This window comes from Suncus etruscus, chromosome 6, assembly GCF_024139225.1.
Source record: "Suncus etruscus isolate mSunEtr1 chromosome 6, mSunEtr1.pri.cur, whole genome shotgun sequence".
NCBI lineage: Eukaryota > Metazoa > Chordata > Mammalia > Eulipotyphla > Soricidae > Suncus > Suncus etruscus.
In genome coordinates, this window is record NC_064853.1 from 35,053,797 (window position 1) to 35,072,602 (window position 18,806).

Here is an 18,806-nt window from a genome sequence, read left to right on the forward strand (position 1 = left end):
ACTGTAACATTTGTTTTGTTTTTCCTAACTCAGACTCAATCTGAATCAATTCTTGGGCCTTAAGCCTGTCAACTTTCATGGTGGTGAGCTGACTAATATGAGCGCTGGCAGAGAGAACTAATGACAAATAAAAAGTTCTGTTTTCAGTTGGATAAAACTGTGTCAGAAAGAGCTCTAGCAAACTGAGGCCAAATGCCCATAAAGAGGCCAGATAACATGTGGGGTGTGACTGGAAAGGGCCTTGGCTTCTTTTTGCAACACACAGCAAAAACCAGGTTCATTATTCTAGCCTCTCATTCTGGTCTACCAACTTCTTATTGGTAATCAATACTCTCTGACCTAACAGGCTGTTTGCTACACAAACAGCTCAACAGGGATACAGCATCTACATGGGTGATTAAAACAGTCACTTTTGGGCCAGGGATGGGGCACAGTGATAAAGCACTTGCCTTGTAAGTGTGAGGAATAGACTTGAGTCCCTGCACCTAAAACAAAAAAAAAAAAGTATACAAACAACAAAATAGCAAGAACTCTAAATCCCAGAAAGGATTCAAAGGGCCTGCAGAGACTAACACATTTGTCTCTCTGAGGTCAGATTTAAAGTCCAAGAATGCAGAGCTAACTGACTGTTCTGTGATTTTTAAGGATTATGGTAACCAACTTAAAGTCTACCTCTGGGGCTAGAGATATAGTATTTTGCATGCAGTCAGATGGGGTTCAATCCCTGGCATCATATAAGTCTCCGGAGCCCTGCCAGGACTGTTCCTGAGCACAAAGCCAGGAGTAAGCCCTGAACACCACTGGGTGTGGCTCCAAAACCAACAAAATTTTTAAATGAAAATAAATAAAGGCCCTGCCTCTGGTTATCATCAATAGGTACACTCATTTTGTAAACATACATTCGGATGTCAGTAAACTGCTAGAACCTACAACGAGGAAAGAGAAAAGGGTGACATTGTTTTGGCCTTCTGCCTCCTATTGTCTCCTATAATCCAGAAGAGTGTGGGATCCAAAATATATTTCCTTTTTGAAGACCAGCTTTGTGACTTGGAGGCCTGAACTGGGAGGAGAAAAGTTTTTGTTTGTTTTGTTTGTGGACCACACCCAACAATGCTCAGGGGTCCCTCCTGGCTCAGCACTCAAGAATCACTCCTGACGGGCTCAGGGGACCATATGGGATGCTGGAAATAGCCTCATACAAGGCAAGTGCCCTACCTGTTGTAATATTGCTCCTGCGCAGAAGGAGATATTTTTTTGAGACTAAGAAAGAAGTTGGAGACTGGCAAGAACACTAGCACAGCAGGTACACATGACTTGTATGCAGTTGACCAGGGTTAAATCCCTGGAACCTCATATAGTTTCCCAATCTTTACCAGGAATGATCTCTGCATGCAGAGTCAGGAATGAGCCCTGAGCATTGGTAGGTGTGGACCCCTTAAAACAAACAAGCAAAAATGTCAAGGACTGGCCACTATAACTTCATGCCCAGATCCTGTACATGGCATTAAACAGGAAGCTGTCTTTGGAACAGACACATATCTGTTCCAAGAATCATGTATCTCGGTGGCTCACCTTCAGCATTGCCACCTAAACCAGATTGATTGTGCCCTTACTTTGCCATATTTTTCTGCCAAGGCACCAGAACTTCACATCTTCAGAGAGAAGATGGGGGTTAGAATTGAACCTTGTGGGGAAAACCTGACCCAATAAAAAAAAAAAAAACACAGAGGGTATAAATTTGGAGGAAGGAAGTCACATGTTCTGGAAGGACATTTAGGGCCAGGAGACTGAGCTTCAGAGCACCAGGCAGAGGATCAGGGGAGTGGGAACAAAGAAGCACCTAGAAAGAAGGAGCCTTGAGGCCCTGTAGAGCTGGGCCCAGCTCAGAGGCCCAGAGGAGGCTGGTATCTGTGAGTAAGAAAGTGGCTGGAGCCTGAGGGGGCAGTAAGGAAGGGTCAACTTTCACATCTCCATTAGCATGGCCTTTGGCTTTGGGTGATTTTTCTGATTCCTGCAGTTCTGAACAAATGATGAGTGGGGCTGTATTTTTCCCTTCATCATGAAGGCAGGGTTCAAAGAAAGGGCGCAGGGGGCCAGAGAAAGTGTGGGTGAAAGTAAAGATGTGGGACTTGTCAGTCACATTGTAGAAGGAGATGACCCCTGCTTCGTAGTCCAGGAAGACCCCCACACAGCAAGGGGACTCCTTCAGGCGGAAGAAGGTCTGAGGAGATGTGAGAGCTTCGTACTCAGTCCCCCGATTCTGCCGCAGTAGCCAGTGCCCGTTGGCAGGTGAGGCGGTGACCTTCCCCTTCCGGCTCACTGACTCGCTGCACACTCCCAGGATCCACTTGGTCTTGTCCCCCACATGCACCTCCCAGTAATGACATCCAGCTGTGAAGTATTCAGAGCCCAGGACACTGACGACAAAGTCAAATCTCTGGGGGTTGTCTGGAACAGGCTGCCTTCGGTCTCCAAGCTTCACAGATCTCCGGTCCTCAGAGAGGATGAGCTTGGGGTGTGCCGTGTCCGGGTCCAAGGTCACAGCCACTGCAGAGAGTTACAGAGCTATGAGGTTGCTAGGGCTTAAGGGATCAGTGGGATTGCTTTAGAGGAGAGACACTCTGTAGACACCTACTGGCATAGACCCATTTTAGTATAGGGACCCCTTTCTCCTATGTCTTCAGACCAAGAATTCTATCTTCATCTTTTCTCCATCTTCTGGTAGTATATTAAGTAAAAGATGAAAAGGTGGGCTGGAGAAACCAGAGCAATAGTACAGTGGGTAGGGTGCTTGCCTTGTATGTTGCTGGACCAGGTTCAAATCCCAGCACCACATATAGTCGTCTTATCTCAGTGAGGAGTAATACCTGAGCCATAGCCAAGAGTGACTCCTGCACACTACTAGGTGTGGCTGGCTCCAAAACCGAAAAAAATAAAAATAAAAAAAGGTTTACCATCTGTTTGTGAAGCTGCCTTAATCCTTAGGAAAGATTGCCTCTGACTAATGTAAAATAATAACCTGACTCCTAGTCAGTCTCAGGAGTGACAAGCTATAATGTGAGACCCAGAAGAATAGAGGTTAATGTAGTTTCAGCTTAACCACATGCTGGTTATGTGACTTAGGCTTGTTATTCCTATCCTAACCTTAGATTCATCATTGGTGAATGGGGACATTAACAGTGTCTACATTGTAGAATTATATGATTTTGATGAGCTAGTGCATAAGTTTTCATGTGAACATGTGTGGGGACTGGGGAGAGAGCTTGAAGGGTCTTGCATGTAAAAGAACCAAGTTCAAACCCTGACACCATATGATCCCTAGAGCACATCTAGGAGAGAACCAACAAGTACAGAGCCAAACAATAAACTAAAAATAATAGTGGGCTGGAGCAATAGCACCGCGGGGAGAGTATTTGACTTGCAAGTGACTGACCTGGATTTTATCCTCAGCATCCCATATGGTCCCCTGAGCCTGCCAGGAGTGATTTCTGAGACAGGGCTAGGAGTAACCCCTGAACACTGCCATATGAGGTCCAAAAACCAAAAAAAAAAAAAAAAAAAAAAAAGTGAATGTATAATACTTGGTTTCTCAACAGAAGCTATTGCCTGTTATCCTTTTTAACCATTACTAGATAAATATTCTTTTATCAAATTGTGGAATATGGGGGCCATAGAGATAGAATGAAGGTAAGACATACATTTGCCTTTCATGCAGAAGGACAGTGGTTCGAATCCCAGAATCCCATATGGTCCCCTATGCCTGCCAGGAGTGAATTCTGAGCATAGAGCCAGGAGTAACCCCTGAGGGCTGCTGGATGTGACTCAAAAAAAAATTGTGGAATATGAAGGTCACAGTAAGAATGCCTCCTTCCTCAAGCAGAGGAAGTTAAATCCATGAAACCCATCCTTAATCAAGGTGATGCGTTAAAACCAGACCGTGCATCAAACGTGCTTGTGAGCTCCTAGAATGCCAAGCACAGTGACCTGTTTTCCTTGAAAGTGGCTAATTCTTTAGTGTTGTTGGACCTATCTATGGAGCACAATGTGAACAGAAAGGGGGAAGAGCAACCTTAAAATTAGCAAGATGCCAAAGTAGCAGGGGGAAAAAGGGAATATTCAAAGAAAAGGTGGAAATGTAAACTATTTGGGAGATTAAAAAAAAAAGAGAACTGGCAAAAAAATTTTTTTTTTGGTTTTTGGACCACACAAGGCAATGCTCAGGGCTAACTCCCAGTTCTGTGCTCAGGATTTATTCTGGTGGTGCTTAGAGGACATTAAATAAATGTCATAAATGTCATTAATCTCATCAGGGGTTAAACTAGCGTCTGCCTCATGCAAGGCATGTGTCCTACCTGCTGTATTATCTCTCCAGCCATAAGAACTAGCAAACCTTTAAGCATAAAATTGAGAAACTCTAGTAGTTTGCACTGCTAGGGTGACTTTCTAACCCATCCACTTCTTTCCAGAAACCCTCAGTCAAATGCAGATAATAAAGCAGATGAACCACTTGCTATTTATCCAATTGTCTGACAAGGACTTTCCAAATGAGAAAAAGCAGGAGATATTAAATAGGAAAAACAATAAATCTAAATACAAGAAGATAAAGGGTCTAAAAGATAATATAGGGGATAGAGCACTTGATTTGCACTCTGACAACAGGGTTTGGTCCCTGGCACTAAATAATGTTCCCTGAGCACCACCAGGAGTGATCCTTGAGTACAGAGTCAGAAGTAAGCCCTGAGCAAAGCTAGGTGTACCCTTCCAAAATGGAAAGAAAATACCCATGCATTGAGAAATACTATAAAAAATTAAAATACAAAGACAATACACATAAGTATAACTTATAGAAAGGTATGACAATGACTTCACACATTCTGTATTGAAAGAATTTTCCAAAGATCAAAAACTGGTGTGTACCTGGAGAGATAATACATTAGGTAGGGCAAATATTTGTCTAGCAAGTGGCTGACCCAAGTTCAATTCCCAGCACCACATATGGTCCTTTAAGCCATACCGGAAGTGATGCCTAAACACAGAGCCAGGAGTAAGCCCTGATGGATATGAACTTCAGACTACCCCTCCAAAAGTACCAGGGGGTGGAGGCCAGAGAGATAGTACAGCAGGTAAAGTGCTTTCCTTGCATATGGCCAATTTGAATTTAATATAGTCAATATATGGACACCCAAATTCTGCCGGTAATGATCACTGGAGCCAAGTATAAGCCTTGAGTACTGCCAGGTTTGACCCAAAAGCAAACAAAACAAACAAGGGCCCTGAAAATGGCTCAAAGGTCTGAATGAATGCTTTGCATTCAGGAGGTCCAAGTTCAATCTTCAGTATTTTTTAGACTCCTGAATAACACCAAGAGCAAAACTCAAACAAAATTAGGAGTAGCCCCTAAGAACCACCATGTATGACCCTAAACACACAGAACCACCCCCCAAACCCCATCCCACACCACTCCCTAGCCTCCCAAAATAAACAAAATGTATCTAGAATTAGAATGGAGCATACAAGTCACAAAGAAGAAAAAAAACCTGATAAATAAGAAAAATTTTTTAAAAATCCAGAAAACCCATGAAAACATCAAGCCAAATATTTAAGGGTATTCTCACCCAGAAGTGCTTGAGAACAGGGCGCCCCAGCTCTGTGCTTAGGGGTCAATCCCAGCTGTGCCAGGGATTAAATCTGGGGCCTTTGTGTGCAAATACATGCTCAAACTTTTTCAAACCTTTGAGCTGACTCATAGCCTTTGGCCCCTTCTTTTTAGGCCTTTGATCGTGTGTGTGTGTGTGTGTGTGTGTGTGTGTGTGTGTGTGTGTGTGTGTGTCACATTGGCATCAAACCCAGAGACTCAAACGTAAGTTGTATGTTTTTTACCACTGAACCACATGCCCAGTTGAGATCTGATTTGGGGGAAGCACGGGGTAGGGGAGGCATATCACATAGTTCATAGGGACTACTTCTGGCTCTGAGCTCAGGGATCATTCTTTTATTTATTTATTTATTTATTTTTGGTTTTTGGGCCACACCTGGCTGTGCTCAGGGGTTACTCCTGGCTGTCTGCTCAGAAATAGCTCCTGGCAGGCACGGGGGACCATATGGGACACCGGGATTCGAACCAACCACCTTTGGCCCTGGATCGGCTGCTTGCAAGGCAAACGCCGATGTGCTATCTCTCCGGGCCCAGGGATCATTGTTGGCAGTTCCCAAAAAGAATCATATTGTGGTGTCAGGGATCCAATAGGGTAGGGTAGGCTGTATGCAAGGCAAGCATCTTAACTTCTGTACTATCTCTCAGATCCACCAGAACTGAACATTTCAAAAGTTTAATTACAGCCTATAGAGGTCAGAGACATAATACAGTGGCTAAGGGCTTGTGACTGACCTGGATTTAGTTCTCAGCACTTTATATGGTTCCCTGAGCACCTCAAGGAGTGATTCCTCACTCTACTTCTGAGCATAAAGCCAGATGTAAACCCTGAGCACAGCTGGATATAGCCCAGTTTCCTTTCCCTCTCAACTCTTCATTACTGTCTACATTCCAAAGGAACAGCAGATGGGCACAGCATGGTGGGCTCTGAAATGCAGATCCACTTGACCAGTGTAACTTACCAAAATGTAGCCGGGCCCTTCTCCAGCCTAAAAAAACAAAAGAGAAATTGTTATAGCAATGAAGCAGTTACTACTCCCAAAGGATAGGTGTCTTAGCATTGGGAAGAAGGGTAAATGCCTCTCACCTGAGTTTGCTGCACTTCTTTTTAACTCTATAAAAGAAAAAATAGGTAGGATGAGCTACCACCAGAAATGGAACTAACAAGAGATGTGTTGTTATAAAAATGAAAAGAATGTGGGAAACTTACTCAGTTCGTTCCGGAGCTTCTCTACAAAAGAAAGACGGTTTGACAAATCAGAACATTCCTGTGATGCTACCATCTCCTCCCAACCATATTCCTCTCTCACATCCTCACTGGTCAGACCCTGAACCTTCCCTTCCACCCCCACCTCCACCAGGATAGTGTTTGCAACAGCAATGGCTCTTAGCTGTGAGCACTGGGTCAGCAAGCCTCTGTCAGAGCCAAGCCCCACCTGCAGACCAAACAAATTCTACATCTCAGCCTCCTGGCATTGTAAAATGTGATTTTGGGGAGAAACAACTTAAGTTCATCTAAAACTCTCACTGAGTGTCTATGGGGTTATATATATATTTTTTTTTCTTTTCTCAATGTAAAATCAAATAGACACATCGTGTGTCTGCAGATCTGATTGTTGCTGTTGTCGTAATGGTCCCCACAGGTGAAATGGTTGTGTGACACCCTCCATCCATTCCACTTAATGAGGATCCAGCTCCCCTGGGCCCCTCCCTATGGAAAAAACCCATATGGTGATGAAACACTTTCAAGGGCTCTCGCCAATAGAAAGTGCCTTTTCTTGGAGAAACAATTCCCACTCAGACATGAGATGATGGTTTTTCAGGGCAAGTTTGAGAAAGAAAAAAAAAACCTTTTTGAGAAATGGAAACTCCCCAAACCCCATGACCTGTCTGTTCATTTGCTTCTGCCCCAGTTGCAAAGCAGAGAAATTCATTCTACAGGATGGAAGCAGAACTTACTGAGGCCTCTGTGGAGCCTTCCTGAAAGACAGAATAAGGCATGAGTGGAACACAGGATTCAAGTCAAAGATAGGAACCTGTAGCTAGGAACTGTGTTAGGGGCTGGGCATTGTTTAGTACCAGGTATTAGGACAATCAAGTCCAAAAGGACGTGGTCCCTAGAGGGATTGTGGTAATTGACTTTATCATTTGACTACTAACAGCCTCCAGTGAATGTGTCCATTGAAAGTGAGGAAGTGGTCAAGATCCTTTCAACCATAGGAAGTAAGGATTAGTCCTGCTGACAGAATGGTAGTCTGAGGCTCAGAGGGACCTAGTAATATGTCTGAGTCATTCATCCAGCTAATAGGTGATCAAGAAGCAAGTCTCACACCCAAACTGTCTTGACTCCCAAGTCAGGGAGTCACATCACACATGCCACCATCACATACAATTAGTGTTTCTCTCTCTCTCTCTCTCTCTCTCTCTCTCTCTCTCTCTCTCTCTCTCTCTCTCTCTCTCTCTTTCTCTCTATTCCTGGCTCTGCATGACCATTCCAGGTGGTGCCAGGGATCCATGCCAGGGATCACAAACAACTGTATACAAGGCAAACTTCCTCCCTCCTGCGTTATATCTCTTTCTAGGACAGACAGGCATCCTGTCCCCAGGGGTGACCCTGCAGTTGGACCATCTTGGAGGAAACATCAGGGAGAGGTGGGAGAGTAGATGCCCAAGCCATTGCCTTTGGAACCCTTATAAGCCTGAGATTTATCTGTCTCCCCAGCTAGACTGGGAAAAACCCCTGCCCTGACAGAATAGGGATTGTACTAGAGTGCTTGCTCATATTCTCAATGGCCCTGAGCAAAAATTCCAGAAGAGGAAGTACAGATTTAAAAAAGGATTTAAAAAGGAGATACATGCATTACAGGAGGAAATTTGGAAAAAAAAATCGGAGGTTTATTTTGGGACACATGTGGCTGTGCTCAGGGTTTCCTCCAGGTTGAGCTCACAGACCGGATGCATTTCTAGGCATTGAATCCAGGTCAGCTGCTTGCACGACAAGAGCCTTACTGGCTGCATTATCTCTCTGGACTCCAGAAGGAGGTCTTATTAAAAGTCTCTTTCTAGGGGCTGGAGAGATAGCATGGAGGTAGGGCATTTGCCTTGCATGCAGAAGAACGGTGGTTCGAATCCCGGCATCCTATATGGTTCCCTGAGCCTGCCAGGAGCGATTCCCAAGCATAGAGTCAGGAGTAACCCCTGAGCGCTGCTGGGTGTGACCCCCCCAAAAAAAAACAAACAATGGACTCTTTTTATCCTGAGGTCATCAGGGGAGGGGATTTTTGGTTCCCACTTTAGAAATGAAAGCAAAAGCTGGGATGACCCAGTGCTCTCCAGAGTCAGGAAGAGGAGGAACACTGATATGAGGTCCATGTTATGGGAGCCCAAAACACTTCCACTGTGTCCCACTGCCTCTCTGCAAGCCCAGGTTGTGTTTATACCTCCCATCAGACCACAGACAGGCAATCTTTAAAAGGAGAGGGATTTCCTGTGAGACCACTGTGGAAAAATGATTGTTGAAAGGAACTCATGGATTCTAACACACACACACACACACACACACACACACACACCTCTTTTCCATTGCCACGAACCGGAGAGCTCTTTTTTTTTTTTTTTTTTTTTTTGGTTTTTGGGTCACACCTGGCATTGCTCAGGGGTTACTCCTGGCTGTCTGCTCAGAAATAGCTCCTGGCAGGCACAGGGGACCATATGGGACACTGGGATTCGAACCAACCACCTTTGGTCCTGGATCGGCTGTTTGCAAGGCAAACACCGCTGTGCTATCTCACCGGGCCCCACCGGAGAGCTCTTGACACGGGAAAACAAATTCCTATCTTAATAGAGAACTTACAGGCATGCCTGTTGATTTGGGCCCTACCTCTTACTCTGCGCATATAATTACCTTTTTCTTTCGAGTGGTCTGAGAGAAGATTTTCTAGAGAAAGGAAAGTAAAAAAAAAAAAAATGAGAATCTGTGTCATTGTTGTGAGGGACCTCCACCAGCATCTGGTTCCTACTGATTTTACCTGCCCTTGTATCTGTCCATCTCCAGCTCTGAAACTGGCCCAAAGAAACCAGGAGCAACACAGTCATCCAGATGCTAGTTCTTTCCTAGCTCAACCCCCCGCCCCACGTGCCTGAGATAAAGGCAGTTTGTTTTCAACCTCCTTTTGCTTTTAGTTTGCAGATAAGATGAATCTTGCCTCCAGGAACTAGCTCATCAGAAGACTGTCCTATGAATAGTGCCCTCCAGATGACACCTACATCTGCAACCCATCCTTTCTGGAAAAAAAAAAAGAGGCCCTTTTCTTTCTCCATAAAAACTGTTTCTGGGGGCTGGAGAGACAGTACAGTGGGTAGAATTAAAGCCTTTCCCTTGCACATGGCCAGCTGATATGCCCCACCTCCCTCCAACAGTGCTAAGAATGAACCCTAAGCTCAGAGCCAGGAGTCCTGAGTACCACTGTGTGTGGCCAATACCACCCCCCTCCCAAAAATAAATGCAAGGAAAGAAAAAGGCCGTGTATTTATATCCTCAAAGTAACCATCTAGTCTGCAAGGTCGCAAAAAGGGGTTTTGTATATGGAAAAACTGGGTAGAAAGGGTGGAATCCAGAACAAAGAGTGATTTCCATCCTGGGCTGGTCAGAGGCAGACCTCATTTTATCTACAAACCCAAACACAGCAAGGACAAAATGAGGAACTTGTCCCAATCTTTAGACTTTAGGCTAGGAGTAGATAAGACAAGGACAAAAGTCCCTATCATAGATTGCTGTTCCTAATTTTGGGGGGCTGGTTTCAATTTCCACACCTTGCTAGCTTTTTAGAGGACCTCTGTTCTCCCCTACCCCCCTCCCCACACTGCATTTCTTTTTGTTTTGGGGCCATACCACAGGATGTTCAGAGGTTACTCCTGGCTCTGCACTCAGGAATTAACTCCTGGCAGTGATCAGGGGACCATATGGGATGCAGGGTTGCCATGTCTCCCTGGCCCATGCAAGGCAAACACCCTATCCACTGTACTCTTGCCAGGGGTGGGTGGGTGAGGGGTGTTTCTCTCTCAAGCTGTTCTTTCAGCTGTGCTCGTTTTCCATTCTCGCCTGCCCCATGCCTGCCCATGATCCAAATCAAACATCACTTCCTCATAGGACTTCTCCCCTGCCTGTCCCTCAGGAGCTGTGAATTCATTGTGTTTACAGTCCTCACCACTTCTATGTGGCTTTTGTATGCCTATGGCTTAATTTCCTTTTACCCATGTGTGCCTCCCAGCACCAACTGTAAGTTCTAGGAGGGTAGAGTGCCTACTTCTTCCTCTTCTTTTGTTTCTCAGGTCATGCCCAAGGATGCTTGATGCTCTGAAGTAAAGGAACCAAGACCTCCTGCAAGTGAGGGAGACCTTTGACATGTCCCACTCTCCCATCCCCAAACAGTCTACATCTATTACCATTGTATTCCCCAGCATATAGTAGCCAACTATCAATTATGTATAGAACAAGCAAAGCCACATTAAACTTACACAACTACCCAATAGTAAGACCAAGCAAGCAGCGAGTAGGCATTGTAATGATCACACTACTACAACTTACTGGAGGCCAAGCTATGATCATTGAAGCAATAAAATCCAGAAATGATAGGCAAACCTTAGTATCAGGAGGCCAGACACTGGGATTTTCAGGAACAAAATTTAGACTGACTGGGTGCGGGGGTATGTGTGTTAATAGAATTGAACAAAATAAAGAAATGTCCTGACCCAGCCCAGACACTTACCTACCTCCATCACATGTTCATAGAGAAGTTTCTCTAGAATGGAGAGACAAAATAAAAGTGGAGCTGTGAGTTTGGATTCTGAGAGGAATTTTTTCTTTTATAACAGGTTTTGTTGTCCAAAGACACCTAGATTGCCAGAGTAGGACTTTGCTACTTGTCACTGTGGATTGGAACACTTGAAAGGATTAGCAGGTCCTCACTTCATCAGGTAGGGGGACCTTGTAGGTTATGTGACTTTCAAAGTCCTTAGCAACTGTGAGAGCCTGTGGAATGTCTTTATATTTATGAGAATTTTATTCAAGGAACAGACTTGGATTTTTTTTTCCTTTGGGGGAATTCCCAGTATTCAGGGAGACAGGGGGCCACTCTACTTGACAAACTGGGTTAAATGAGGGAATGTTCAGGCCTGGTGATATGGAGCTGCTCAGGTCCTGTGGTACTAGAGGCTACCAGGATCACATCAATGGTACTGAGGGGGCTATGTGGGGTTGGGGTGTATCATGTACCCCTGACTCCCTGATATCTCTCCCTGGACCCAATAAGTGAATTTGTTTTTTCTTTATGGTTTTTGGACCACACTCAGATGTGCTAAGGAGTCACCTTTGGAAGTACTTGGGGGACCAGATGTGGTGCCAAGTATAAAATACTGGGACAGTCGTGTGCAAGTGCCTTAGTCTTGTAGTATCTCTCCAGCCCTGTTTTTGGTTTTAGTGTATTTCTTAATTAGACAACTAGTATGATCAAGTTATTTTCCAGTTTCTCAAAATAGAAAAATTCGAAGTTCTTCCAAGGAACATTATGCAGTTTCTTGAATCCTCTGCTGTGTGAGCCCCCAGCAGGGCTCTTAGACTTCTCCCAGCCAACTGGCAAGCCCTCCAATGAAGGGGTAGCTACTATCATGTTAGCATTGACTTACTGTCTTCCTCTTGCAGTTTCCTTCAGAAGCCAACCTTCTCCCTGTAAGACTGAGCTTTCTTACCATTGACTTATTTCTTTCTTTTCTTTTCTTTTTGAATTTTGGGCCACATTTGGCTGTGCTCCGGGGTATTCCTGGCAGGCCAGGGGGACCATATGGGATGCCAGGGATTGAACCCAGTTTGGCCACATGCAAGGCAAATGCCCTTCCCACTGTACTATGCTCTGGACCTGACTTACCTTTTGATCTTCTCTGCTTCCAGATGAAGCCAATGCCTACCATGAAGATGAGACTCAGGACAGGTATGATCACAGACAGTGCCACTTCAGAGGAGGAGAGTCTCTTTGCAGATGGAGCTAAAACAGAAACCACCAATGACCATTCCCTTCAAAGGTCTCTGCATGCTGCTTCCCTGCAAGAGCTTCATCTCAGAGATGGCTCAATACAACCCAACTGTAGAATTAAATAATGAAGATGGCTGTTTGGATGGGGTTGGATGGAGATGGATGGTGATGAGGGCCTTTCTCCTCCAGCCCAGGCCACATGTTTCCAATCCAGGCTGGTCTGCACTTTCAGGTAGCAGCAAGTAAAGCATCCACAGACAAGTTCCAAGAAATATCAGCTTTGTGCGCCAACATGTGTGGCCTATAATCTTAAACCTATTTAAGCATGGTCTTGTTAGCTTGCCCTACGTCTAGCTTCTTTCAGCCATCTCTCCTCCTGGTCCTTCTCCATTTAGGTGACTCCCCTTTGTCCTAATAAATAAAAGGTCAAAGCATTTTATTATCTACCAAAGACCCCTCCCAGAAGTGGGAGGTCTATTAGCAGGTAAGATTACGTAGGAGGAATGGGGGTGGGGTAACACCCAACTACCTCCATCACCTCCAGGTGATGCCTTGCATGCAGCCATTCCAGGTTAGATCCTTGACATCCCATTTGGTACCCTGAACACTGCTAGGAGTGATTCCAGAGTGTACATCCTGGAGTAAACTCAAAGTATTGTCAGGTATAGCTCAAAAGCAAAACAACAACAACAACAACAACAAAACCCAAGGACTAAGGAAAATTTTAAGGAGAGAGATTCATCTCTTAGGAGTAATTTTCATGATCCAGTCAGAAGGGAATGAGTTAAACTCAGCTTCTCTACCTTCTCTAACCTCATCCTACTCTATAATTCATGAAAAATATCCTGGGTCTTTGGAAAAGTGGAAGCACTTCCTCAGTAATCACCCAAGGTCTTCTCATAAGCATCCACCTTCACATCCTCACTCTGGAGCCAGAAAGATTGCTCCAACTGCTATACTCCTGGCACTCAGCATCCAGGAGACCCCGGGTTCAATTCCCATCACCACATGGTCCCCTGAGCACTGCTAAGAGTCATCCCAAACACAGAGCCAGACTAACCCACAAGTACTGCAGCTAAAAACCCACAAAAAACAAAGCAAAACAAATATTCTATCTGCAATGGCACATTAGTTACTCTCCTCTGCCCTGATCCCCATAAGCAGAAGCGGAGCCACTTGTCATAGCAGTAGGACTAAAGTCTTGGCAGGAGAGAAAGGAGACAAGAAAGACAAAGTATAAAAAGAAAGGGCTGGTGATGGAGAGATAGCACAGTGGTAGGGCATTTGCTTTGCACACAGCTGATCCAGGACAGATGTATGGTGGTTTGAATCCTAGCATCCTATATAATCCCCTGTGCCTGACAGGAGCAATTTCTGAGCACAGAGCCAGGAGTAACCCTTGAGCGCTGCTGGTTATGACCCAAAAACCAAAAAAGAGAAAAGAAGAAGGAAGGAAGGAAGGAAAGAAGGAAGGAAGGAAGAGAGAGAGAAAGGAAAGAAAGAAAGAAAGAGAAAGGAAGGAAGGAAGGAAGGAAGGAAGGAAGGAAGGAAGGAAGGAAGGAAGGAAGGAAGGAAGGAAGGAAGGAAGGAAGGAAGGAAGGAAGGAAGGGTAACTCCACCCTGGATTTAGGTGTACCTATCTGAGACCCACCCATTTCTGGGAGGGGTCTTGGGAACTGAATATTAGGTGTGACCTTACCTGCAAGACCCCGCCCAAGCCCTGTCAATCTGTGAGCCAGGAGTAAGTCCTGAGCACTACCAGGTGTGACCCCAAACTAAACCAAACCAACAAACAGAGGCTCAGACTAAAATAATCAAGATAACAGATTAATAAAAAATCTATACTATTGAAACCGTACTAAAGATGACTATTAATTAGACAAGGTCCTTTATCCAAAGCCTAAAGAGAAAAACAGTTCACTCTCACTTTATCCTTCTTCTAAAAGCCTAACCTTAACTTTGTTCAGTTTTGCATATAAGAAGGTGCTTCAAGGGACCAGCCCATGAGAGGATTTTCTTGTTCATTCCGGTAACCAATGGTCTGCAGCCCACCCTTTCTTCACTTGCTCTTTCCTGATATACCCCTTCTTGGGACCCTGCAGATAAGATGGTTGAAAGGATGTTCATAGCTAAAATATGAAGACAAATCAGAAACCAGCCAGATGTCCAGAAAGGGCTTTGGTTTCATTTCGTGAGGCTAATAATGAAAAACACAATAAAAATCATGTTGTAAAGAACACTCATGACTGTATATATGTGAAACATTAGACACAATAATACCTTCATGCAAGTAGACAGACAGATAAAAACATACACTTATACTTGGAGATGCTGATAAGGATGAGGAAATGAAGCAAGAGCAGATTAGGCCACTATGAGAAGATGGAATGTTTTGAATTTGGGCCTGATAATCATCTCCATGACCAGAAGCTAAATATCTCAATATCCTGCTCTTTTCCATCTTGTCTTCTCACTCTGTACACTTTAAGCTCAATGAAAAGTGTACACCTTGTCTAGGGAGACACCTCCCCATACAATGGGAGGCTCCTGCCCCTCTTCCCTTCCTTCTATTCCCCCCTATTTATTGGCTTTTGGGCCACACCCAGCTGCATTTAGGGATAACTCCTGGCTCTGTGCCCAGAAATCACTCCTGGCAGGCTTGGGGGGACCATATTGCATTCCAGGGACCGAAACTGGGTTGGCCAAGTGCAAAGCAAATGACCTAGCCATTGTGCTATATTGCTCTGACCCACCTTCTATTCTCTTAAATAAAATTTCTTCTGAGGGGCCAGAATGAATATACAGCAGGAAGGGTGCTTGCCTTGCATGCAGCCAATCTGGATTTGATCTCCTGTAATACCTAAAGTCCCTCCAGCCCACCAAGAGTGATCTCTGAGCACAGAACCAGGTATAAGTCTTAATCATCACTGGGAATGACTCAAAAGGCAAAAAAAACTTGTAAATTTGGTCATTGTTTTGCATACTTGCAGTTTTGCAGACAAGAGCATATTTGCATGCTAAAGCAATTTATTTATAAAGGAAAATCTTAAAATGAATGTAGCTGTTTACTTTATAAGATTGTAGGCTTTTTTGAAAAAGAAAGTTTCTTTAAAATATTAACTGGGGGGGCCTGGAGAGATAGCACAGCGGTGTTTGCCTTGCAAGCAGCCGATCCAGGACCAAAGGTGATTGGTTCGAATCCCGGTGTCCCCTGTGCCTGCCAGGAGCTATTTCTGAGCAGACAGCCAGGAGTAACCCCTGAGCAACGCTGGGTGTGGCCCAAAAACCAAAAAAAAAAAAAATTTCTCTGGGGCCAGAGGGATAACACAGCAAGTAGGTCATTTGCTTTGCAAGTGGCTGACCAGGTTTGATCCCTGGCATCACATATAATCCCCTTGAGCTTTCCAGGAGCAATTTCTGAATGCAGAGCTAGGAGTAGCCCATGACCATCACTAGGTGTGGCCAAAAAAACAAAACAAAATAAAATTCTCTATTTTTTTCAGGGGCTGAAGAGTGCTTGCCTTGCACACAGTTAACTTGAGTTCAATCCTCAACATCCCTTATGGCCTCCCCCCACCCCAAGTACTATGAAGTCTAATTTCTGAATGCAGAACCAGGAGTAAACCCTGAGCATTGTTAGATGTGACTCCAACACACACACACACACATAATATTTATTATGTTTTTCAAGTTTGCTACCATAAATACTTTACTTTTAGAATTAAAGACAAATTGAAAGATAACTCAATGAGCTAAATATACACATTGCACAAGATATTTGGGTTTGATTCCCAGCAGTGACCCCTAAACATAGGGCTAGGTATAGTCCCTGACTACTGCAAGGTGGTCTTTCCCCCTCCCCCAAATTGTGACACTTCTATTAAAATAGGTATTTTTTATGAAGTTGCCAGGTACTTCAAGTTAGTTTTGTCAGCATTACCTTTTTCTTTTGTTTTTTTGTTTTTTTGGGTTGCTCAGGGGTTACTCCTGGCTAAGTGCTCAGAAATTGTCCCTGGCTTGGGGGAACCATATGGGATGCTAGGGGATTAAACCGAGGTCCTTCCTTGGCTAGTGCTTGCAAGGCAGACACCTTACCTCTAGTGCCACCTCTTCGGCCCTGAGCATTACCTTCTATGACCATGGCTGTGGTCTTCTCTTGGCCAAGAGCCAAGTTGCGGATAGTACAGGTCACATTCCCCACCATGTTGTCCTGGATTCTGCTGAAGACGGCTGCTCGGAAGAAGCCAGCTTCATCCAGGGAGAAGTCCTCTGAGACTGACGGAAACATCCTGCCTCTAGGATCTCTCCACTCAGCCCAAGGCTTCGGGAACCATCCCACCGACCTGCACACCAGATGGAGCCAACCAGCATCATAGCTCTTCACTTGGATGTAAGGACCAGAGCCTAGAACTGAAGGAGAGAAGATGGCAGTGGGGGAATGTTCTATTAGACTCCTCACCCTCTTCCTCACAGGCTCCCCAGGAGCCTGGCACTCAAATCCCTGCCATCCAGCCATCCCCAGTAGCTTCCCAGTAAAATGGACTGGCTCCATGCCAACAGCTCATTGCAGTCCACTTCAAGCAGTAACTGCATCTTGACACCTCAGCAATCCTTTAGAAAATTACTAACCAGCCACCTGCAGGGTCACAGTATCCTCTCGATTCAGGTTTTCGATCTGGACCTGACATAGGTACAGCCCTCGGTCCTCCAGCCGGACGTGACGGATCTTTAGAGTGACACTTCCTTCTTTCGGGTCTCTGACCAGTGTTGTCCTACCCTTATATTCTGGCATCTGATCGTCTGCTTGGTCCTTCCCATTCCGAAACAAGTGAACAGCCAACGAGGACCCGGGAGGTGGTGGAGACCGTAACCATCTCACCTCGGTGAGCACCACCGTGGGCCAGAGAGAGACAGGGCAGAGGAGCTCGGCTGTGCCTCCTAAAGGGACAAGGTGGAACTTGCTGTCCCCTGTGCAGTGAGAACAAAACAGAGCAAAACAAAACAAAAGGTCAGGGAGAGAGCAAGAGCTTGGTGAGGAAGGAGGAAGAGGATATCATGGGAATAAATGGCATTTGAGAAGAACCTTGGAAGGGGCTCAGGATGAGAAGAACCCAAGAAGAAGTAAAACCTTGAGCCAGACCTTGTACCACTTAGGGTTCCAGAATAGGTGTTATCAGCCTAAACAGAGGTTCCAACTCCTACCTGACATGTGCACAGGCAGCTGCAGGCAGATGAGAGTGATGAGGTAGCAGGGGAGCAGCCAGGAGCTTTCCATCTCCACCTGAACTAGGAGACCCCACAGGGGTTGGTGAGCTAAGGAGGAGGCAGAGTGCTGGTTTGGCTAGGACAGAGGATGTTCTCTGTCTCAAAGGGCTAGAATCCCAGTTCTCCTGCTTACCTCCTGGTATCTTTAATGATGATGTCTCAAGATGGTTTCTTCTTCCTTCAAATGACTATTACTAGTGATTTATTGCAAGACTATTAAGAGGACTGAAGGAGGCAAGTGTTCAGTGTGGTGGGTGGCATCATGGTCACATCTATAAATGCTGTAAGAAAGGATAATGATGGCAACAAAACAAGTGGTGAGACAGAGTGTGAACTGGAAGGCACAGGGAGAAGGCTAGAATGAGAATGAATACCTACAGCTTACTAAGCCTCTTTCCCACCTAATGTCCAAACCAACTTTGGGAAGTGTCTGTGGCAAGCCAGTCTTCCATGCACAATGAAGCCCATTTCCATTCCCTTATTGCTGTTAAGCCTCACTTTTTTGAGGGGTGGGGGTGGGTGAGCCATATATAGCTATGCTCAAAGGTTATTCTTGACACTGTGCTCAGTGATCACTCCTAGAAGGTAGGAAACCCATATATATTGAAGCCACAGGTTGAACCTAGGTTGAATGCATGCAAAATAAGAGCTATACCTACCATTAGCCTACCCTCTCTCCAGCCCTAAGCCTCACTTTTGAGAAACAATCAACCAAGGCAGTAAGATGCCACTCCCTTTTACCCACTTTTACCCATTTCATTATACTTGGCAATAATCAGGGGTTACTCCTGATTTTGCATTCAGGAATCACTACTGTTTGTGCTCTAGGGGCCATATGGGAAGCTAGGAATTGAACCCAG

At 45.0% G+C, this 18,806-nt stretch overlaps 1 protein-coding gene across 1 annotated transcript; it reads right to left on the minus strand.

The window, feature by feature from the left end:
* Nucleotides 1-1,696: 1,696 nt before the first annotated feature.
* On the minus strand, nucleotides 1,697-17,961 carry ERMAP (erythroblast membrane associated protein (Scianna blood group)). Its single transcript, XM_049774849.1, has 10 exons — nucleotides 17,884-17,961; nucleotides 17,311-17,649; nucleotides 12,577-12,693; nucleotides 11,422-11,454; nucleotides 9,558-9,590; nucleotides 7,613-7,633; nucleotides 6,864-6,884; nucleotides 6,741-6,767; nucleotides 6,616-6,642; nucleotides 1,697-2,547 (listed from the first exon to the last, which is right to left on the minus strand). The coding sequence occupies exons 1-10, from the start codon at nucleotides 17,954-17,956 to the stop codon at nucleotides 1,841-1,843; spliced, it is 1,398 nt and encodes a 465-aa protein (XP_049630806.1). The 5' UTR covers nucleotides 17,957-17,961; the 3' UTR covers nucleotides 1,697-1,840.
* Between the last annotated feature and the right edge of the window lie 845 nt (nucleotides 17,962-18,806).